General features: G+C 44.1%; 1 protein-coding gene across 1 annotated transcript; it reads left to right on the top strand.

The window, feature by feature from the left end:
* Positions 1-206: 206 nt before the first annotated feature.
* On the top strand, positions 207-22,358 carry cnot3b (CCR4-NOT transcription complex, subunit 3b). The gene is made up of 19 exons (XM_029513950.1): positions 207-365; positions 3,590-3,652; positions 7,013-7,080; positions 8,118-8,192; positions 8,660-8,749; positions 10,775-10,903; positions 11,543-11,638; positions 13,395-13,523; positions 13,843-13,933; positions 14,245-14,378; positions 15,558-15,614; positions 15,806-16,796; positions 16,942-17,044; positions 17,146-17,293; positions 19,158-19,254; positions 19,471-19,672; positions 20,951-21,083; positions 21,534-21,659; positions 21,895-22,358. The coding sequence occupies exons 2-19, from the start codon at positions 3,628-3,630 to the stop codon at positions 21,991-21,993; spliced, it is 2,793 nt and encodes a 930-aa protein (XP_029369810.1). The 5' UTR covers positions 207-365; positions 3,590-3,627; the 3' UTR covers positions 21,994-22,358.
* Positions 22,359-23,228: the final 870 nt, after the last annotated feature.

Below are 23,228 nucleotides of genomic sequence, written 5' to 3'. Positions count from 1 at the left end.
CACCAGAAGCCCCCCCCCCTCCTCCGAGAGGGGGCGGGGTTTCACCTTTGCAATCTGTCCAATGACAGCGCGAGTTGTATGGGAAGTAGTAAAACAAGTCTAGAGTGACAGACAGTAAACATCATCCAATGGGAGAGCGGGAGCGGCCGTCTGTGGCCAATCAGAGGCGAGGTGGGCGGGACTCGTGTCCAACAGGGCATCGGAGGAGGAGGAGGTGTTCCTGGTAGCCATCTTGGATGTGCGGAGCGATTGTTTGGCGAGAAGAATTGTGAAAATTTTTAGAAAATAAGTCTTAATACTGAATCGCCGAAGATTTACCGGAGTGGAGCGACCGAGGGAAGGACTCGTCACCCGGAAACATCCAGGTAAGTTGGCTAGGGGCCCCCGGGCTGATGGATTTCGGTGCCGTCCCCCCCCCCCTCTCTCTCTTTCTCTCTCCGCCTCTCTCCAAATTGTGTCTTCCAACATCAACCAGCTCAGCCGGTGGGAAGCTGCGGACCTCCACGCTGCTCCGAGCCCGGCTGTCGTGCTCCAAACGCGGTCAAAACGCAACTTGTGGGCCGGAGCCGAGCGGCGGAAGCCGAGTCCGGAGTTTGTTTTCGAAGTGTATCCGCCCGGAGGTTGGTGCCCGCCGGCTGCCGTTGGCACCGATGATGCCCGCGTTGTTTATAAACATCCCGGATAACACCCGGCTCGACCTCCGCTTCCTCTTTCCCTGAATTTACCTCCAAATTCCCGAAAATCAGCAAGAAACCGGCAGTGAAAGTCTGCTCGGTCGGTCCAGTCCAGAGCACCTGCTGGAAAAAGAAACTGCAAAAAGCCCACATAGGCAAGTTTTGGTTCACCAAAGTCACGTTTAAATAAAAAAAAATAAAAAAAATCAGTTAGCAAACAGAAAAGTGTCCAGTTTCAGAGCTTGATCTGTTGGTTTGAAGTTTATTTCTTACATCATGTGTCTAAGAACCCAGTCAGTTCAGTTTAATTCTGACAGATTCTGCTGAGGTTCATCACAATGATGGCCCTCTCATTCACAGCTGGCTCACATGAAGACCGCTTTCATGACATATTATCTCTCTGCTGCTTTATGTGACAGGACGGTGACAACATAGCACAACTTCAGGCCAGCAGGCTCCACACCATGGAAGATAAGATTTTCTTATCAGCAGAAGCCACAGAAAGACCAATATATAAAGTTGGCATTGATGTGTGGACTCATTTGGTTCTGAGGTGTTCATTGCAGGATGCAACAAACCCTTTAGTTTCTAATATAAGATAACCCTTTATTAGTCCCTCAGGGAGTGAAATTGTATATATGTGGGGTGGATGCAAAGTTTTATTGCAATGCAACGCAAGCAGCAACAAAATGTATGGTTTTAGACAAAATTTAGCATTAATGAACTTGCATGGAAAACACAACACATGAAATAAACACATAAAAAAAGAGGACAGCAGGATTGTTTACGCTGACAGTTTCCCTCTGACAGCCACAGAATGATGATCATGTTAACTTATTAAATTAATAAAAAGGTAAATCTACTGCCATAATACAGATTTATCAACGACCCCCGATGGACCCCAAGCCACCAGTTGAGAACCAGAAGCCCAGGATAACTATCATATCACCTTCAGTGCATTAGCTGAACAAAAGCATTTTCATTTGTTCCTCTGTAACTGTACATTTTCCCATCTGTTTCAGGAAAGCGTTGCAAACATAAGATCTCTGCAGCTCCAGCGTGGCGAGAAATGCCTTTGTTTAATGGCCTGAGTCTGAATGTGATAACTGGCCTCACTGTTGAGCTGCTGCCCGCTTGTGTCTTAAAGCTGAGGTGGCATATCGTCCCTCAGCTCAGACTGCTGAGTGACTGTTATTAATACGTCCTCCCTGCATGTGCTCCTCTTTTCATCATCAAACATGCTCTGCATGACTTTGTTAAATGTAACACGAAGTCGGGACTGTTTTGATTTGGCCAAGCAGAACTTATGTCTGTGAAATTCCAGTTCTAGCAGTTGCTTGACGGATCGGATGCACTTCAGAAGAAGCCAGGCTGAACTTGTTTAGTTAAGGTCTATATTTACATGTTTGCTGTGGAGAAAGGAAACATGAAACACTTCATTTGGACACGCAGCTGAGTGAGACATGCCGTTCTTTGCTGTACAATAAAAGCACATTATTGTTATGAATCACAGACACAACTTCTGAGGACAGAGTAGCTTTTGAGTAGCTTCAGTATATTTATTTGCTGAACATTTCAAGAGACACTCTCAGTTGGTGTAAAAAAATTCTGATGACACCAGATCCTCCAGTGAAGTGATACAAGTTACCACTTGGCACATTTTACTGCTGTGATGTATCAAGCCTTTTAGGTGTTTAAGGTGACGACAGAGTTTTTAAAGGCGTGATATGTAAATTTTGCAGTTGTTAAATAGCCAATGTTAGCATTAACAGCTGTTAACTCAGTCGAGAAGAAACTTGAGACAAGCATCACACTTCATTCCTTTATCCACCCACATCTGTGTCCAGACACAGAAAGCAACGGCAATGTTAACTGATGTCATGTCTTTTCTTCACTGAAGTTAGCATGCTAACCATCTAGCCTCAGCCTCCTAGTCACTTCTCAACGGTGACAACGGTGATAGCTTCAATGTGCCCTGAGGACGCACTTCTCTCTGGGCCACTTATAACCTCTTTTACTACCAAGATGATGACTGAAGCTCTTGTAAACTGACCAAAAAAGTTTTTATGTCCTGTGAGGTTCATTAACTCTGTCCTGATTCATGCTTGGGCTTGCCGTCACTGTGTGACATACAGAGAAGCCAAAGATGCTAAAGTAAAAATAATATCTTCACTCAGCTTCATCAGTTTGCTGTGCACGCACCGTGCACTAAAGATTTGCTGTTGGATTGCTTTAGAGTGAAAAGCCTGATGGGCCCAAATACTCCTTCTCAACTTATCAAATGGGAGAAAAGATCTTATTTAACATGATGGATGGAGATCAATATTTAAGCAGGAGAATGAAAGATTCAGTAAGGGATTAGTTGGCTGCAGAGCTCAGTGGATTCTGGTGTTTTACAGATTTAGAAACAGATCATCAATAAATCCAAAAAACTCCGGTCTTATAACGACATATCATCACAAGCCAACATGTCCACACCCTAAAGCATGTCACATGCAGGCGATGTAAGTAGGCATCACACACAACAAGTCCAGACTTGTTCTCTGAAAGTTGTTGAAAAACCAGGAGGAGATGAAGACCCTGAGACAAAGTGGTGTTTTTGTGTTTGTGACAGTTTCAGAGACTTATAGAGATGTTCAAGAGGTTAAAGGTCAAACTTGTCTGGTGTGTGCATTCTGTGTAAAAAGATCCACATTGACCCCTGTATGTCCCAAATCCTTCTCTTCACCGCCTTTCCCATCACTGTCTTATTTCTTCACTTTTCTTTCGTGTAATCAAACTGTTCTCTTTGTATATAGGTTTTCAGTTTTTTAAGTGTTTAGTGATTTGACTTGTTTTGTAACATTTAAAGAACGCTTAATTAACATGTCATATCAACTAAACTGATGAATATATTTTTGTCTTTTTTTCTGCAGTGAAAGAAGGCATGAAGACAACATCCTAGTCATCAGTCATGGCCGATAAAAGGAAACTTCAAGGTGAGATGTGTGTGTGTGTGTGTCATCGAACACCTGAGCTAATTCACATTAGTGTGAGGTTTTTGCAGTGGTCTGATCAGATGCCAGGTGGGTGAGGTTTACCACTAATTATAGTACAGGAAATGCCACAATCACAGAAGAGCATTTCAGTGTCGGAGTAATCTAAGTTGCTGTGGTTGGAAAGTCTCCTTGTGGCAGCTCCAACCGTGTGTCACGCTAAATTAGGTTCATAGCGTCTGCAGGCGAAGTGCGATCGTACCTTTTGCTGCTTGTTGATTGTGTCTTTAATTTTCAGACCAATCAGCTTTGGTGCATTTCTGCATTTATTTTCACGCTGCTTGGTTTGAAAAAGAGAACTGTGGCTTGTAAACAAAAGTCACATGCACTCACAAGTAGCTTGTTTACAGAGTTGTGTAAGCTGTCATCCTGCCAGGTTAGAGGTTTTGGACTCCAGTGGGACTCTGAATTCAATCTGATTTTGCTTACTGTAGCATGATGCACTTGCACAACAGCTTTTTGCTGCTTTCCACCTCCTCTGGTGTCCGTCAGTGAATGAAAACAAAGGAAGTGTGAGTAGAAGCACTAGTCAAATTTCCTCTCAGCCTATTTTATTTAGGGACTGATTTCGTTATTCCTCTTAGATTCCTCATCTAAAATCTCCATTTTCTGTCTAAATGAATGCAATGTAATGAGGTGAAGCTCCAGTTTAAAACACTGAAACCCTGAAGTCGATATCATGTGCTTTACCTGTTGAATTAGAAAAACTTCTGTATTGATCTAAAACTACTGCATTAAAAATGTTGCTTGGTTAAGGAGCTAAAACTCAGATCTTTGGCGCTGAAGGGCTGAAACATTCATCTGCAATCGTGATTTATTTAACATTTTCTGTCTTAACGGTGAATTTTGTGCCGCTGTGATTAATTTAATTTAGGCAGTGTTGAACATGTGTGTGGAGGATTGATGGACACCATTCATGACACATTAGAGAATTAGACCCATATGTTCTGCCACAGCTTTAAAGCTTGAAAGTTTTCTTTTTCTGTTTTGGTTTGGCACTACCTCTTGCACAGGGTGACAATGTGTCCATGTTGGAGTCTGTTCATGATGTTGGTCCACCCCCACTGACAGACACACTTTAATCTCACTGAGAAGAGTCAGGATCTGCCTCCTATGTTCACGGTGCTTTTAATTTGAAAGTGTATCAATGACGTTGGCTGACTTGAATGGTTTCACACCACTCTGACGACCAGCGTCCAGCAGCTAAATGCTCACCACCACAAGCTCGGTAACCCGAGACAGAAGAGCCGGAGGCTCCGCTCCGTCCCGCCGAAACGCTCCCCACTTCTTCTTCCTTGACGATATTTTGAACTGACTTTCATCCCCTCAGGTTGCACACACAGTTTTTGACAGGATTGCTCCTTGATGGCCCTCTTGTCAGCATCACTCACGGTGCTCCTGTGACTTCCTGACTGGATGGCTGTCATATTAAGAAGGAAACACACACACACTTCCTTCATTCAGAAGAAAAGATGGAGTGCAGGCATCAGCCCAGCTTTGCCAAACTGTAATGTATTATTACAGAGGAGGTGGACTTTCATCTAAAAATAGCACGCTGGCAGCCGCGTTTTAACATCAAGGCTGTTTAAGGTCGGACTGGAGCTGGAGTTTATTCAGATGTCTGCAGATGGTTGTTGGATCTTTCCCTGTCACTCTTTGTTCCTCTGCCAGTGACCACACCATCCATCAAGTAGCAATCACAGCAATATTGCTGTTGTTTTTAAAGCGCTGGAAGGATTTTCACCCTCTGGAATTGGAGCACTGCTGCTCTGCACAATCTCAAAATGTCATTTTGTCACCTTAAATGTCAGAAAAAAAAATCCTTCACGTTTCATGAAGTTCTTCTCTCTACAGTTTCCACCAACTCCTCCTTTCTGTTTCCTGTAGCTTTTAGAACTTAAAGGGCTTGTGTGTACATTTTCTTATTGCTGCATAGCTAACATTAGCATTAGCAGCTGTGTTCTTATCACTTTTGAGCAAACTTTGTGAGTTTAGCATCAAACTTCATTCCTTCCCTCACCAACATCTGTCCATCCAAAGAACATCCTTAATCCGGTTTAAAATGAGGTTTAAAACTGTTTTATGTAGTCTGATCAGTGCCGTGTTTCTGTGTGGACGAAGAATAATAATGATATATTAATTTCATATGAATTCCATTTAATTTAATTTGGAATAATTTATTATTCCATAATAAATCAATGGACAGATAAAATATTAAATGGTGTTGCATTTACTTATTAAACATTTAAACTGATGCAATATACAATCACATATATTAATAGTGAATGTGTGTGTCCTTTGAGGAGCTGCTCTTTTCAGCTTTCTACGTCTTCCCTCACTTAACAAACTGACAAGTCCACAAAAAAAAATCACATTGTGCTGTTGCCACTGACTCTGGAAAATGTCAGGATTATATTATTGTGTGTCTGAGACTTGCAACTTGCAGTTGTGCGATGTTTCAATGCAGATGTTGTCCAGATCCTGCAACATTTGTCACATTTATGAGGCATTGAACCCAACAGCTTCTGATATTTTCGTCCAGCAGATGGTTATCAATTATTCTGAGAATGGTTTATTATGATATAAATCAGGTTGAGTCTTCAGATTTATGAGGCTTTTTTTGCCATTCGACAATGAATTGGTTGTTATGATTATTTTTCTGTTCTTTGTGTGATTGCTGCTCATCAGAGCTCATCAAACCAGGAAATGTACTTTTTTCTCCATTCACACTTCATTAACACACTGACAGGCACTGTCAGGTCTGTCGAGCCTCAGCGTGATTCAGGTCAAAGGTGGCTATGTCGCATAAAAAATCTGCCTCTTCCTGTTTACGTTTAATAGTGAATGGCTAATCTGAGTCACACAACGCAGGGAAACATAAATCTGGGACGTGTTTGTGATAACAAAGCCTGAATGTAAACACACTCATCTCTTCCTGTCACTCCCTCATCTGTTCATGGCTCGTCTGCCATCCACCAATCCTGGAGCTGCAGGTTTAAGATTTCAAGATTGTGTATGTGTGCGTTTGTGTGTTCCCACAAGCTTAATGTACCTTTTAATGATTTTCATATTTCATGAGCTGTCAGCCACAATTCACTGAGGTGCTGCGCTCCTGTGGCGCGTTTGTGTTTGTTGTGTATCTGATCGAGATAAAGATCATTTCTTGCTCTCGAATCTGAGCCTTTTAATAAACGTTTTCAGTTTTTTCTGTTATTTTATCAGCCGGCTGCTTCTTTGAACTGTTTTGACTGTTTGATCTGTTAGTACTCAGTCTTTTCTTCTGCTGCTACTTTTCTCCTCCAGGTGAAATAGATCGATGTCTGAAAAAAGTAGCAGAGGGAGTGGAGCAGTTTGAAGACATCTGGCAGAAGGTGAGAAGAGATCACTATCTGTACATCCTTGTCTGCAAAACATCAGAAAACACAATGTTGATGATTTTATTAGAAGCTTTATTAGAAGCTTTGCTGTGTCAAAACTTCAAAAATGATTAGGTGAAAAAGAACTAACACGATGAATCAACTGACATTATTTCACTTGACAATTTAATTTCCTTTCAGTTAAGAAACTGACCGATTCAGTTCATTTGGATTAAAAGATTATTGTTTTAGAATAGAGGAAAAAATGCAGATTTCAGGGAGCCTCCTGAATATTTGTCGCTGTCTTATTTCATGATGTACTCATTAATCGATCATTAAGTGATTGTCAAATAATTTCCTGTCGATCAGGGAGTTAACGCTGACAAAACGCTCCTTTTTAGCTGTGATCATCGTTTCTGGAGTCATAATAGCTAAATAAACTGCAGCAGGATGTTCAGTCCTCATTATCCTTCTAATAAAGTGAGTGGTTACAGCAGTTATTAAAGCTCTCCCAGAGGCCCAGACTGGAAATCTGTTAATAAACAGAGTCATTAGTGGTTCATTTAAAACCCCAGTTCAGACCCCAGTTGCCCCTTTTCCTCCATTACATCACAGACCACGACTCTCTGGAGGCTCCAATTGCTTCATTTCCCATTTGTTATTTTTTGCTTATCTATTTTGTGGTTTATTTTTGAATCGTGTAAACTTTGCTGCAGGAAAAAATGGCATCTCCACAAACAGATCAATAGAGTTGACCTTAAACACACTGATAGCACAATAAATTCCAGAAATGTTAATATTAAATATAGCCTGTAAAAAATGTTAATAAAATAATATTTACAAAGCACAGTCTGTATTTGGAAAAAATTAGGATAATAAATATTTAAGAAATCAGTACAAAACCAGCCTCTCTTCAGTTTCCCTGCATTTATTACAACTTTTATTTATCATTTATATTTAGATCAACAAAAAATGAAATCCACTTCACCTTTGGTCAGGAGGTTGTCATTTTAGACTGATTGTTTGATCCCTCCCATGTTTCATCTCTGCAGCTTCACAATGCAGCCAACGCCAACCAGAAGGAGAAATATGAAGCAGACCTCAAGAAAGAGATTAAAAAGCTACAGGTAAAAACAGAGACCATGATGAATGCAATCAATCACTTATCAGGGATTAATATTCGGCCCCATTAATCACCTGCTGGTTGCAGCTCTCGTGTGTGAATGAACTTCCAGATTTATATCTAATTTGAAGCCAAACATCCGCTGAGACAGAAACAGACCTGCTCTCATGTTTGGACATCTTGGGCCCTGAAAATGAAAAGACAGTTTGTTTTCTGATGTGAAATCACTTAATCTGTCTACAGATAGTGGAAGTGTGTGTGTGTGTGTCAACAGTGTGTTTGCTTGTGGAGTATTAAAAATCACCACAGTCAGCCAGACACTGCGTTTCATGTGGTTGTTACCATGAGGACCAAACTCCAAGCCAAGTTCACCATCCGTGACTGTTGAAGACGAGTCTCTGCAGGTATCACTGATGTCTCTCTCTCTCTCTCCCCCTCCCCCTTCCTCCTCTTTTTCTTCTGGTCCCTCAGCGTCTTCGAGACCAGATCAAGACGTGGGTGGCATCCAACGAGATCAAAGACAAAAGGCAGCTAGTAGAGAACCGCAAACTCATAGAAACGGTGAGTAGGAACTGAACTGAGGATCATGTCCCTCCAGGACTGGAGTTCATTCTGGGAAAGAAGGATTTTCTTTGCTTGTCTTTGACAAACTCCAGGTCTGATATGGCATGGAAACTTCCAAGAGTCACCCGGAAATAATTCTGGGAAAAGCAAGAGCAGGAAAGAAAAATGGTTGTGTGATTTTGGTGATTTCATAGTTTTACTACTGACTCGTCAGGTCACAGGGACATCACGAGTGTTTGACCTCCAGAACAGGTTTTAGTGATTGACCCAGTGAAACTCTCAGCAAACTGGCGTCTTACTTTGTGTTCACTGTTCAAAACAAAATGTCATTTTGTAGTTCAGCTTTTGCAGGTTTGTTTAATTTTCGTATTCTTTCACATCATGACAAAAAATTCGACAGGACAAGAGACAAAGACAAAAAAAATATTTTAAGATAATTTCAATTCACTAAAAATAATTGTTCTCAAACTAACTGTCTAGTGTCAGTTTGTGTGAGGAAAAACAAGCAGTCTGCTTCATCATTGGCGCGGTGGAACTGTGGCAGCTGTTTCACAGCAGGAAGGTTCTGAGTTTTGGTGCCTTTCCTGATTCTCTCCACACCCAAAGGCATGATGGTTAATTAATTAGGTCAGTTAAAACTCCCAAACGGCCGCAGGTGTGAATGTGAGTGTGAGACTGTCGATGTATTCGGGGTGAACCCCAGAGCTGGGCTCGACTGCAGCACCCCGCGACCCCCCACAGACCAGCAGTGGATCCTTTTACAGATGAGAAGTGGCCTTAAACTAAAGACGATGGAGTCTCCTTTAATTTGATCACATTGGTTTTCACTTCTGGGAAAAATCTCCTTTATATTTTATCCGGTCTCATAAATTAAACTACCACAATAATCTTCAGACACATAGTGAATTAAACCATCTTTCAATCACTTAACGTTTTTAAATTTGTGGCTTTAAACAGTCTTACTCTTTGGAAAACTAACAAGCCATTAGTTTTTATGCAGAAAGTGCCGGAAGCAGCACAAACAATAACTCCTTTAGATGAGGAACTGCTGATCCCAGGAGAAGCTCATCACGGCCCTTTTCACCAAACGCCGGGACTCTGGGGAACTGGTCCGATGTTTAACACCTGTTCTTTAGCCGTGGAGCCTCGCCAGCCTCTGATGAGGGATATTGAGATGGACTGAATGCAGCCACCTGCCTGTACAATGAAGGAGGAGAGCGACTCTGCAGGACTTCCTCTGATCTCCACGAGTCGCCTTTTCTTTTTCTTTTATCTTAACCCGAAGCTGCTCTTCGAGTTTTCCTGTGCTTTTATTGTGTGATCTGAAATTACACGCTCGGTCAGAGGAGTCCTGCAGGAAGCAGGCGTGGAGTTGAACACAAAAACCCCACAATGTTCTGGATGCTCAGACTGAAAGAGGAGTCATCTGTAGAGGTCAAAGCCACATCCTCTGTCTGAATGCAGTTTAAAGTGACTGTTTAGATTTTATACAGGAGGGAAGAGGTTGTGAGAACCTTCAGTCACTCTGTATAGTCTGAGACATTTGAGAGAACTTCTTCAAATCTGGCCCAAATATTCAAATAGAATAAAATGAGGGCATGAAGTTTTATAGTTTACAAACATTTGTCCCCCCCATGAGACAGTCTGGTCTACAGAGCTGCTGTTCAGGCCTTCGGTTTGATGTGTTGCGTCAGGAATACTTAGAGTTTAAAGTTCACTCCTTGTTGCTTTCAATGTCGGCATGCAGTGAATCTCAGGAGAGTTGGTCCACTAATGATCGATCAGGTGGTTCAGTGTCCATCAGCCTCTGAAGGACGCGCTCCATCATATTGTCACTTCTGCTTCAACAGTATAACTCAGGAAGCGAGGCGGAGATCGGGACAGGCGATCTTCTGTATCTTTTAAAAACGTTAAAACATCTGTCATCTGCAGGAAAAATGTACCTGTCACCTTTTAATTGATTCAGTCATTATGTGATCCACACTTTTAATAATGTGTAAGTGTCTCTTTGCCTGTCTGCAGCAAATGGAGCGATTTAAGATCGTGGAAAGAGAAACCAAGACGAAAGCCTACTCCAAAGAAGGGCTGGGTCTGGCTCAAAAGGTGGACCCTGCCCAGAAGGAGAAGGAGGAGGTCGGAACGTGGCTGACGGTGAGCTTCACCATCAAATGGTGTCAGACATGTTCATAACGGGAGGAGTAACATCTGTACATGTGAACCATGTTTAAAAAGAACAGTTAAATTACAGGCTTCATTGGCACGACTGAAAATACCACAGAGTTGTAGCGACAACATGCAAAGACAGACCGGTAATTGTGTCATTTCTAGATTAGAATGCAATCCAGGATGTTTTCAAAATAAAACTTGGTCAGCTGTGTTTCCAACAGTTTGTGTTTTCAGGTGTTTAAAAATTCAGGACACTGAAAATCAGAACTGAAACCAAATTTAGGACAAAGAGCTGAAAGATGAAAGACGCTCAGTGTCACAGGGCCCGATCACAAAGACCTGCAAAAAAACTGAAAATGAAATGGCAACATATCGATGTTTAATTTACCATCCAAGTAATTGATCAAGCAGATGATTTATATCTTAATTCATTGAATATCTTTGGTCGTTACAAAGAATTAATCGAAATGTCACTTTCTTTTGGGTCATGGTTAATTCACCCAAAAGTAAAAAGACAAACGTCTGTTGATAGACATGAATGTTTTAAAGCGTCTCATCTTTCAGCACTGACTGCTCATCATGTGGACTGTGACGCTGACTCTTTGTGTCCTTCTCCTTCATCAGAATACGATAGACATGTTGAACATGCAGGTGGACCAGTTTGAGAGCGAAGTGGAGTCTCTGTCGGTCCAGACGAGGAAAAAGAAAGGAGACAAGGAGGTCAGTGTGTCCTCGGCTCACTTCACTGCTTTCCTGCGTGGTTTCCTCTGGTCCAGAGGTCACACAGCATGTCCTCCATTCATCTTCTGTCTCTGCCCTGACGAGGACAACCTTAGCTCACTTCTCTCTGGGGGCCTCATTTATAGAAAGAGCTTGTTGACAGGGCAGGAGCTTCAGACAGCAAGCGGGTCCAGCAGAAAAAGGACTCTTCGTCTATTTCTCAGGAAATAATTGCATCCAGCATTCTTTCAGTTGTTTTGTTCTGAGTTTAAGAGTTACGCAAAAGGACCTTTACTAAATGAGACCCAGAAGGGGTTTTTATTTTTGTCTGCCTTTGGATTTGCCGGCCAAGAGCGTAGGACAGCGTCTCTCAGTGGAGATGTTCAGGGAAATGTGGCACCGTTGTGTCTCAGGCTTCGGTACAAGTTACTGAATGAGGTGTCAATAGATCCACAGTGTGTTGTTTTTAAATCCTGACACAGAGTCTCCATTTGTTGCCTGTTGAAGACGAGTTGTGCAGGAGAGAAGATAAACATAAACTTTAGCCACATGCAGACGGCGGCTGGCCGAGCAGTGAGGGATAAGAGGGGGAGGAAGTCTGAATCACTCCCTCTTAACCTCATTGTGCTTGTTTTCCCTCCGCCTTTTTATCAGTCAGTGTCTCTACATAATAATAGTAATAATAATAATCATTCCTCGACTGTTTTGTGTCGAAACGATCTGCTGATGCTGCAAAGTTGTTCGGGCTGGTGCTGATTCAGTGATGATTTCTTCTTCAATCTTCTCTGAGGTTGGAAACTATATTCTTCTAGTTTCTTACTGTTTTCTGGAGATATTGGATTTGTGTGATATTAAATATCAACATTTAAACACACCTGCATGGGCTGCTGTTAATTACGGACATTTTAGCACCAATTAATTGAATTAAAAAATAAATCATAAATAAAAAAAACCCACAAAGGCCAGAAGCTGATGTTGGCTGAGATATTAATGTGACTATTTACTTTCTCTTAGTGAAACAAAGAGTCTGTTCTTGCACTCAGAGACTCCCTTGTTCTGCCAACATGCTGCTGCTGCATTAATATGTACTGAGGCGAAGATGCTTCCACTAATGCAGCCCATCAACATGCATCCGAAGTGTTTTAACAGCCTGCGTGTGTTTTTAATAATCACAGCACTTCAGCTCGTCACCCACACAGACTCGAGCGCTGAGCTCAGGAAGATCCAGAAACATTCAGTTTGGGCCCTGAAGCTGCTGGAAACATATTTCAACCAGAATAACACAAAAATTGGAAAAAGGAAAAGCAAAGAAATGAAATGACACTAGAGTGCATGGGATCATCAGAACATGTGTGAGGGAAGTGTGAAGGAGTCGGAGCATTAAATATTGAATTCAGACGCGGTGCTGCATGTGACACATTAAGCCATAAATTGCCGAAGTGGCAGCGGGGCCAGCTCCATGCTGTTATAGCTCCTATATGTTCTTTTACGTCTGTCGGCTTTACCACTCCACGTTTTAAAATTTAAACGTGCTTTCATTCTTTTATACACACTCTTCGCTTGTTTTTTCAATCTAAATGCCATTTTGTTCCAGTGATAAATTATTCAGTTCTGTTTTTTCTGCATTAATGAGAAAAAAGTGCTTCTGTAGGCAGATTTAAATTTTTATTTATATATTTATTTATTTTTTATGTGACACTCAAATTGAAAGGTTAATGCTTAAAGAGAACATCTCTCCTCCCCTCCCTTCGTACAGAAACAGGACCGGATCGAGGAGCTGAAGAAGTTCATCGAGAAGCATCGGTACCACATCCGGATGCTGGAGACGATACTGAGGATGCTGGACAACGACTCGGTGCAGGTGGAGGCCGTGCGGAAGATCAAGGTTTGTTCATGTCGGACGGGACGAAGACTCTCAGACAGAAACGTTCAGCGTTCCTGTTTTTGTTGTGGTTTCAACATTTTCTAAACACACAAATAGCCGTCATTGTCAAAGTCCCTCACATCCACATACGACAGGCGCCATGGTAACCAGATTATCATTATTCCTCACTTCACACTTCAGTGTTATGGCTGTTCTTCTCTTATCATCCAATCAAAGCTCACAATGAAATATTCTCATCCTTACACCAAATTCACTGTACATGGAAAAACATCCTCCACAGTCAACCTCCGTCTTTTCTAATCACTCTCTCCTCATGAAGGATGATGTGGAGTACTATCTGGACTCGTCGCAGGATCCAGACTTTGAAGAGAATGAGTTCCTGTACGACGACCTGGACCTGGAGGACATTCGTAAGTAGACACGGTCTCAGAGTCACAACCGTTTATTCGTAATGCACAATAGAAAACAGAGACACGAAGGTTAAATTAAAAGGAAATAATCATAACATAAGCAGATGTACAGCTTGAGGCTCAGTGTCTCATGTGTCCAGTTTTTAAAAAGCTCCTTTTCAAAAATAACACAAAAGACATACAGCCAAGCGTCTGCTGATCCTTCAGATTCACTTTAGCCGTAGAAAGATCAGTTCTGTTGACTGTCTCATAAAGGTATTGATTATTCTTTATAAAACCTGACCGCTCATGCTGACCTTTGCCTCCTCCAGCCCAGTCGCTCGTCGCCACCTCTCCGCCGGGGCACTCGCACTTAGAGGACGAGATCTTCCAGCACTCCAGCAGCACACCCACCTCCACCACCTCATCCTCACCCATACCCCCCTCGCCTGCCACTTGCACTACGGTATGAAAACTTTCTCTATTTTAACCGCTTCCCTTCTCCAGAGTTTTATCTTGCCGCCGGCGTCCGAGTCGACATTCAGACTTGCAAAGATTCAGAAAGTATAAACTACTTCAAGTTCAAATCTGTAGTCATGAGAGCTCGCAGTCAGCCCGTCTGACATTTCTACCTCATGCAAATTTTTAGACTGTCCACATTTTTAAAATGAACACGATCTCCAGAAGGACGTTTTAGCTACATATCAGAAACTGTCCATGAACACACAGACTCATTCTATACATGCATGAAATAGTATAACAGGAAGCTACATTCAAGAAACAGCAAGGTGTTATCCCGTTCAGACAACAGCGGCTTTTCCAAATAAAAGGGGATGAGCAGCATTTTGAAATTTCTTCATTTTCAGGGTTTGAAAATGTCAGAGTACTTTGGACTGGAGGTGGAAATGCAGCAACCACAGACTTGAGTTAACACCTCTCAGAATAAATTTGAATCCTCTGCTTTCATTCCAAAAACAGATTACCAGGTTATCATCTCCTCGCACATCTTTGAATTTATAATATTGTTAATTTCTGATCAGGTCAGGCTTCCAAAATATAAACCTAATATAAATGCCTTTGTCTCGGCTATTATAGCGTGCTGCCATCTGCTCTCATTGTTCGGCTATGTTACCATTATATCATCTGCTCTTCCTCTGCCCACATACAGTTTGAACTGAGAGCAGTTATTATGTGTCTGAATAGGAGGCGTGGTGCTGTTAAATGCTGCTGACAGGAAGTAGTACATTGGCACGAAAGGGAACGTGAATGATGGGGAGTGCTGTGAACCGCACTGACTCCTGGGATCGAAGTTCAGCCGTTGTAGTTTTAACTTTTAATTACCCAGGAAGGGTTTTTGGAACTGAAAGAGGATGATGAAGTTATGTTTCACAGTGAGCAGAAATAACCAGAGCTTGACTTCTGCTCACTGTGAAAGCTGGAACTTTTTAATAAAGCTACACATTTAATCAAATTTGAATTGAAATTGCAACGGACAGCAAGGTCATGCATCATAAATGCTGTGCTACACAAATGCCTCAACTTACAAATCAAGAAACCAACAAGGTCAGAAACTGAATCAGAGGAAATAAAAGATGTTTACCAGGAAACAGGAAGAATAATCTACGTCTCCCTTCATGTCTTTCAGGAGAACTCGGAGGATGACAAGAAGAGAGGACGTTCCACAGATAGTGAAGTTAGTCAGGTGAGTCTGATGCCATTAGAATGGAAATTCTTTATTGTATTTAATCCAGATAAAGGCTGATTTATTCATTATTATATTTGGATGATTTCATCATGAAATCAGCACTTCTCTACAGCTGTTGTCACATGATCATAACTTTCTGTCAGCACCTGTAGGCAAACCCGTTAATCTCCTCTTGTTTTCTTTTTCAGTCACCTGTGAAGAACGGAAACCCCTCTTCCTCGTTATCTTCCTCTTCCTCCTCATCCTCCTCCTCTTCCTCCTCCTCCTCCTCCTCCTCTTCGTCTTCTTCCTCCGTCTCAGGGCTGACCTCATCCTCACTGGTCTCTATGGTGACCATCGCTGGGGGAGGAAGCGGTGGCTCTGGGGGCAACAGTCATCACATCAACTCGGGAGTTCTTCTCTCCAACACTTCTGCCGGCAGCTACAGCAACGCCACCCAGCAGCAGCTACACCCAGCAGTACAGCAACAACAGGCCAAAAACTCAGTTAGCTCCGCCTCCTCAGCTCCAATCAGCAACCCAAGCTCCTCCACCAATAGCCACCCCGCCTCCTCGGCCTCCTCTCCCCCCAATGCCAGCACACAGGGGCTTCTGACTTCAAACTCCCAGCCCCAGGCTCTGTCGGGGCCCACGCCGACCTCCAACAGCTTCGGCCTCGGGCTGGGCCTCTCGCTGGGGAAAGGCGGCTCCATCAGCACCAGCCCGATGTCTGCCGGCCTTGGCTTATCGGGGATGCCGGCATCCCTGAGCACCATGTCGAGCCTTCTGTCCAGCTCCACGCCGGCGCACTACGCTCAGGCAGCCGCCTTGGGCACGGTCGGTTCTGGCCTACCGGGTTCTCTGGGCGGCGTCAGCACCACGTCGACCAACAGCACGGTGGGCTCCATTGGCAGCGCGAGCATCACAGTCGGCGGGCTGACGTCCTCAACGGGAGGTCTGCTGGGCACCTCGGCGGGCGTGAGCGGCATCACCACAGGAATTATGGGGTTGGGGTCCAGTCCGTCAGGGGTGCCTTCTCTGGTGTCAGCGAGCCCAGTGGGAAGCCTTGCCCCAGGCAGCGGAGTTGGAGTTATCGGGAGCAATGGAGGCAGCTCGGGATCGGCGGGGAGCGGAGTGGTGGGAGGGAACACGCCGCTGTCCGTCAGACCGCCAAGCCGACAGAAGCAGAACGGTAGCACTAGTGAGTATCTGCAATCCGCACACTGGAAGGGGTCTCTTCACTGTAGTCATCATTTACTGCGTCATCAGCAGTTCGTTGATTCAGAATGTTTTTTCTGACATTTTAACTTCAGCTTCAAAGACTGTTTGTCTCCGTCGTGTTGCAGGTTACAGTGCTGTGGTAGCAGACAGCACAGCAGAGTCCGCCCTCAACAGTGCCAGCCAATCACAAAGCAGCCAATCATCTTTGACCTCCACAGCCAATCAGCCGTGAGTATGATGGCACAGTTTATTTTGTTTGAGTTTTTTTTGTCATTGCTGACAGTTTGACCTCTCCCCCTAATGCCCTGCACCCCACCCCCCCCCACCAGTAAGGACACTGGTTCCAGTTTATTGGGCTCTATGAGTTTGTCGTCCAGCTCGCCATCATTGGTCTCCTACATCGAGGCCAAAGCGCAGAGCGGTGGCAGTCTGCTGAACGGACCACTGTCCTATTCACAGTCCTCCGAAAGCATCAAGGTGAGAATGGGACACGTGCACACAGTGTCACTTTATCCTTATCCACTGAAGGTTTTACAGCTCCTTCAGTCTGTTACACTGATGTTTAATCTTTTTTGGATTAGGTATTTTTGCAGACAGGATGTGCTGTTTGTAATCGCCTGTTGAAAAGAAAATGACTCCCAAATCTCCACACACTATTAATTTCCCTGCACACGCGCTAAAAGCTTCCAATGCTTCCACTGTGATTTAATGAATTCTGCCAACAGTGAAATCCGAGCGAGATGATAATGATGATGGTCTCATTGCTCCTGTCTGAATAGCAAACAAAGATTTTCACACCCTGCCAACATTTTTTGACAGAACCGAAGGAAGAGATAAAAGGAAATCAATATTAAAATGATCATCAAACTAATAATTACTTTCTTACTCGAGCTAAAGAAGGAGGCCTGAGACAGAGCATATAAAACTACTGCGAGGTGGTTTGGTTCTAGAAACCAAAAAATACGTCTTCCAATAAAAGAACAAAGATGTAAAATGATGGCACCTTTTGGATGGAGCTTTTCATTTTGCATAATAAAACATTCAGGTAGCCCACATGGTCAAATGTATCTGGACACCCTGATGTGTGAATATTGAAATCGTTCCTGAACTGCGAGCATTCAATCTGCTGCTGCATCAGCCTCCACTCCTCTGTTTTCACTCTCTCCACCAGCAACTAGGCTGCAGGGATTTGCGCCCACTCAGCCACAAGAGCATTACTGAGGTCCAACACGTCGGACCGTGGTGGGCAATAAAGCTGATTTATGCTGGATGTGAGTCCCTTCGTAGATGTCTACAGCGCAGGCTTTGAGTCATAGTTCAGAGTCGGTTTTCTCCAGCGAGGCTCTAAATGTGCTCATCCTGTATTTCTCCACGCTGTTAGTGTTCAGTGTTTAACTCTCTTTGTGCTGCAGACAGCATGAAGGCTCTACTTGTTTCAGTATTCGTTTCAAGCGTTCACTGTGTGAGCCTTTTTCTACTCACTTCAAACTGCATTGACTTTGATCAGTAACTGTTCGTGTCATCCTCCTTCATTCCTCAGTAAAAACACACAGCAGTAAATAAACAGATCCATTAACCGGTGTTACTCCGACCTGCTGATGTGAGTGATGACTGCAGGAATGAAGCTCCCTGTGCATCGTTTAGTTCTGCACTTTGGGGCCACGAAGGACGGGAAATTCACCGTTAAGGTGTGAGCTGTCTGACTCACCAATCAGCCCAAACTGACCACCGAGACGACGGCCCCTTTATCAGCAGGTCGAAACACCTGTTAACTTCTTTATACAAGCAATTAAAAAGATTACTATTGGGCCAGGAACGGAGTAAAAATAAACTGACAGTCTGTTTTCTAACTTAGAATGCAAAACCATCAATGACCATAACAAGAATAATTACAGTCCCACAGTGCTAATATTAAAAACAATATAATAAACTTGTTTAAATGAAAGTTTTTAGTTTACATTTACATTTTGGAATGATTGAATGGATCAATAAAATGAGAAACAGGAGAATGTGACAGTATGACAATAGATTGAAGATTCTGAGAGTAGATTCATAACCTGAGAGGTGAAAATGTTCTAAAAAGAGGGTGTCGTGTTTAACTTTTGTCTTAAATGTGTCTGACGGACAGCGGTGATTTTTTAAAATCGCTCAGCTGCCCGATGAGACGCCAGGAGGCGAGGGAGGGGTGGGGGGAGAAAACGGACAGCCCAAAAAGTGAAGCAGAAGTGATTTCCATGACGACATTACCGCTGGTGTCGGACCTGGAGTCGCTCCGTACCTGCCCGCACGGTAGTCCGACAGAATCAGATTTCCCATGAGTCTCCTTGTCTGTCCTCGTCAGCCCCAGGAGCCGCTGAGCAGCCTGAAGTCCATGGCCGAGCGAGCAGCACTCAGCTCAGGGATGGAGGGAGACGTGCCTTCCCTGCACCTCACCCCAGGTAACACACACTGAGCCTAATAAAAGGAGATGGGGGGGTTGGGGGGCTTAGTTTAATGGAACAAAATGTCATCCCACCTCCTCTGAACAAAAACTGCTGATGATATTATCATCCCTGACTCCAATTCTGTCTCTTTGTCTCTCGAACTTCAAATCCTGAGTCCCCCTCCTCTCCCCTTCCACCTGCTTTAACTCTCCATCTTCTGCTTCCCCTCAGAAATCTTCCCCAGCAGCACTACGGCCCCCGCCGGCCCCCCGTCAGCACCTCAGCCCTCGCTGTCAGAGGTCAGCATCCCCCCGTCGCTGGGGGTCTGCCCGCTGGGCCCCGTTCCCCTGTCCAAAGACCAGCTCTACCAACAGGCCATGGAGGAGGCGGCGTGGATGCACATGCCCCACCCGTCCGACTCCGAGAGGATCAGGTGCAGTGACGCTCTTATTTTGAAACCAATCAGAAAAAAAGTCAACCTTCGGGATGAAATGTTGAAAACAAACGATCAGCTGAGACTTTAGGATGACTTTCACCACCAGCATTTAATATGTTAGAGGCGATTTTCAGATTGTAAAGATGGCACAATCGTTGTTGGGTCTTTTTCACCAAACAAAAATATTTCTGTAAATCTGGAGAATATGAGGTTTGTAGCTCAGAGTGTGGCGTTTCCATGCTCTCCCCGGGTCTGCGTCCAAAGACATGCATGTCTCGTTGACCGTAGGTGTGAATGCGAGCGTGAGTGGTTGTTTGTCTTTGTGTGTTGGCTCCAGTCGTACGTGTGTGTGTGTGTGTGTGTGTTAGGGTCAGATCAACTTAAATTGATATTTTCATTCTGTGAAAACTGAAACAGGTGTATTGGAGCAGGAGTTATATTTGTAGCATCATTAGTGTTTTCAAACTGCTCTGCGTACAGTCACAACAACATTACACAACTACACAATTAGAGCACGCTGTCTCTACACTGCTATCAGCCCACACAGGTACAACTGACATTTAAACACACACTCAAGCACACTATTGTTCCACATTACCTGTTGTATTTTAGAGCCAGAGGACACACACACACACACACACCACCTGCTTGGACATATTTCTTCTTCTGTGTTGGAAACAAGGTATTGACGTGTGCTCCAGTTCAGGTCCCGCTCCGTCACGGTAACGTCGTCCTCGGGTCATTTGAAGTGCGTACGTTTCGTCCTCTTTGTCCCCCTCTGGTCCTTCGTCCCCGTGGAAACAGGGCGATCTGAGTTTGTCCCCGATCTAAAAACACGTGGTCTGGATGGAAAAGTGAATCGGGGCCGAGTGTGTGACCGTCTGATGAGTTTTCCCTCTTTGTGCTGATCCATCAGGAGCTCGTCTGATTTACAGCGTTAATCGATTGTCCCTAATAGTTTTTAGCTAAAATTCGTCTCTCTGGTGCTTCAGGTCGCCTCAGGTTGCCGGACCTCTTTTTAATTTGTGATTGTGATGGCTTTGTTTCTGATCAGGTTTTAGAGTAAAGTTTGGTTTTTTTTATACATATTTATATATTTAAGTTTGATTTAAATTGAATAGTTAAAATACATACATGACTATAAGGTATCTGCAGTTTGTCAACCATGTAAAGTTAGTTCCTTTTATTCACCCGTTCTCTGCTCTCTTTATTTTGTACGTTTACATTTGTTCTGGCAGTAGTTTTTCATTTCCTCTCATGCGTTTGCCCCTCCAGGCAGTACCTGATGAGGAACCCCTGCCCCACCCTGCCTTTCCACCACCAGGTGCCACCCCCCCACTCCGACACTGTAGAGTTTTACCAGAGGCTTTCTACAGAAACCCTGTTTTTCATCTTCTACTACCTGGAGGTTCGTATGGAACCAGAAATATCAGATCAGCTTTTATCGAGACAATCACAGAAAAACAGGCTGCTGGTAACAAAATAACTACTGAAATTAAGATTTTAATGTTACATTCATCTGAAAAAGTCATTTTGTTCTTTTAAACTGCATCAAAACCAAAACTGGAAAGATAATTCAAGTTCCCTTTCCTCCCCTCCTCCCCCCTCCCCCCTCTCTCCTCTCTCTCCTCTCCTCTCCCTTCCTCCCTCCTCTCCTCTCTCCTCTCCTTTCCTTTCCTCTCTCCTCTCCCCCCCCCTCCTTTCCTCCCTCCTCCCCCCTCCCTCCCCTCTCCTTCCTCTCCTCTCCTTTCCTCTCCTCCTTTCTCTCCCCTCTCCTCCCTCTTCCTTCCTTCCCCCCTCCCTCCCCTCTCTTCCCTCCTCCCTCCCCTCTCCTCCCTCCCCCCTCCTCTCTCCTCAGGGCACTAAGGCCCAGTATCTGGCAGCCAAAGCCCTGAAGAAACAGTCCTGGAGGTTCCACACAAAATACATGATGTGGTTTCAAAGACATGAAGAACCCAAAACCATCACTGATGAATTTGAGCAGGTAAGATTCAGTTTTTACTTCAGTTACAGAACATTTTTGAGGCCTTTAATGTTTTTACTCCGTCAGCGTGGAACCTTGACCTGATTTAGAATCAGACCAGGTGGAGGTATGGACCTTCAGTCCACAGCGCTCTGCTCTAAACACCTTCTTTCTACAGCGGGTTGAACTCTCAGGCAGCTGGTTGGCATTTTACTGAACCTACTTCGTCTTTAATATTTAATTTTCTGTGTTTTAGGGAACGTACATTTACTTTGACTATGAGAAATGGGGCCAGAGGAAGAAGGAGGGCTTCACGTTTGAGTACCGGTACCTAGAAGACCGAGACCTCCAGTGACCTGCAGAGGGAAACGTGGACAGCAGACGGACGGGCCGAAGACAGAAGAACGGCGGTCCACCTGCTGACATTCCTGGATGACCTCAGCTCATCGCAGGGGGAGGGGGGAGACAACTGGACCAGAGGAGGGGAGGGCAGACAGGTTCGGACCCCTCCCCCCCTCGGGTCCTCCAGCCCACCTCATCATCCTCAGTGATCCGCTCCTCCCTCCTCCATCATCAGGCCTTTTATTTCCATCTTTTCTTGAACTGGAACTTTCTTTAAAACAACAAGACTTTGGTTTGTTTTGGCAGATAAGACACACAAAAAAAAAAAAAATCACACCTAATATTCAGACCATCACGTGCTTTTCCCACTCTGTGTTCTCCTGTTGTTTTAGCTTTAAAAGCTGTTGCTTCTGAGGAACCAAAGATAATTGGTTAAACACACAGTCCAGACTCTTTCCTTTCCCTGACTAAACCTGAAGAAGAGGCAGCTAACGCAAACAGCTCAGACCAGCGGCCAAAGTCCAGCCGGCGACTTCAGCAGGAAACATTTTTACAAACCAGAACTGCTTCAGAATCACCTTAGATATTTGACCCATCTGAACTGGTCCTGTGTTTCTACAGTTCAAACATGCCAACACACTCAGCTGTCCTCCCGAGGCGCAGCTGTTGCTGTTGTTGTTTGTGGTAAAAGTAGCCGGTTTGATTTAAATCTTTTTTTTTTTTTTTTTTGGTGAACCATCAGCTGCTGTGCTCTAAAAATAGCCGGCCCTGCCTCCCCCCATCGAGCCGCGGCGTAGGAGTGTGACAGCACAGCCAGCGAGGTGTCGGCGGTGGCCGTCTTTTACCTGGTGGGCAGCGTTATGTCACCGCTCTCTGGTTTTAAAATGCAGCTAGAAACGTCTTTAAAGGCGCCGTTCATTCAAATCACATTTAAAAACACACACGTCGGGGGGTATTTCTGAGATATCTGCCTCCGTTCCAACTCAGTGGGGGTGAACGTGGTTTTTATTAACGACGCTCGCAGGACTGAAAACTTAAACAGTAACATCTATCAACAGGAGCGGTGCCCCCGTTACTCTGGAAAAAACCCACAGGCCTCCCGCTTTCACAGCTTCCTCTCAGCACAGAAATAGTCGCTGTGAAAACGGTTCAGGATCCGTGGGAGACGCTGAGAGTTCAGGTTTTTATTTTCTCTTCTGCTCTGCTGTGTTCAGATGCAGCTGATCATTCCAGACTTCAGATGAAATC

This window comes from Echeneis naucrates, chromosome 11 (genome assembly GCF_900963305.1).
Source record: "Echeneis naucrates chromosome 11, fEcheNa1.1, whole genome shotgun sequence".
Taxonomy (NCBI): Eukaryota; Metazoa; Chordata; class Actinopteri; order Carangiformes; family Echeneidae; genus Echeneis; species Echeneis naucrates.
Note: the sequence above shows the minus strand (reverse complement) of the source record. Positions and strands in the feature narration are given on the sequence as shown.

Coding starts and splice junctions, on each gene's coding strand:
- cnot3b (XM_029513950.1), top strand. CDS start 3,628: ATGGCCGATAAAAGGAAACTTCAAG. Junction 10,904..11,542: donor AGGTCGGAACGTGGCTGACG/GTGAGCTTCACC, acceptor CTCCTTCATCAG/AATACGATAGACATGTTGAA. Junction 15,615..15,805: donor CAGATAGTGAAGTTAGTCAG/GTGAGTCTGATG, acceptor TTTCTTTTTCAG/TCACCTGTGAAGAACGGAAA.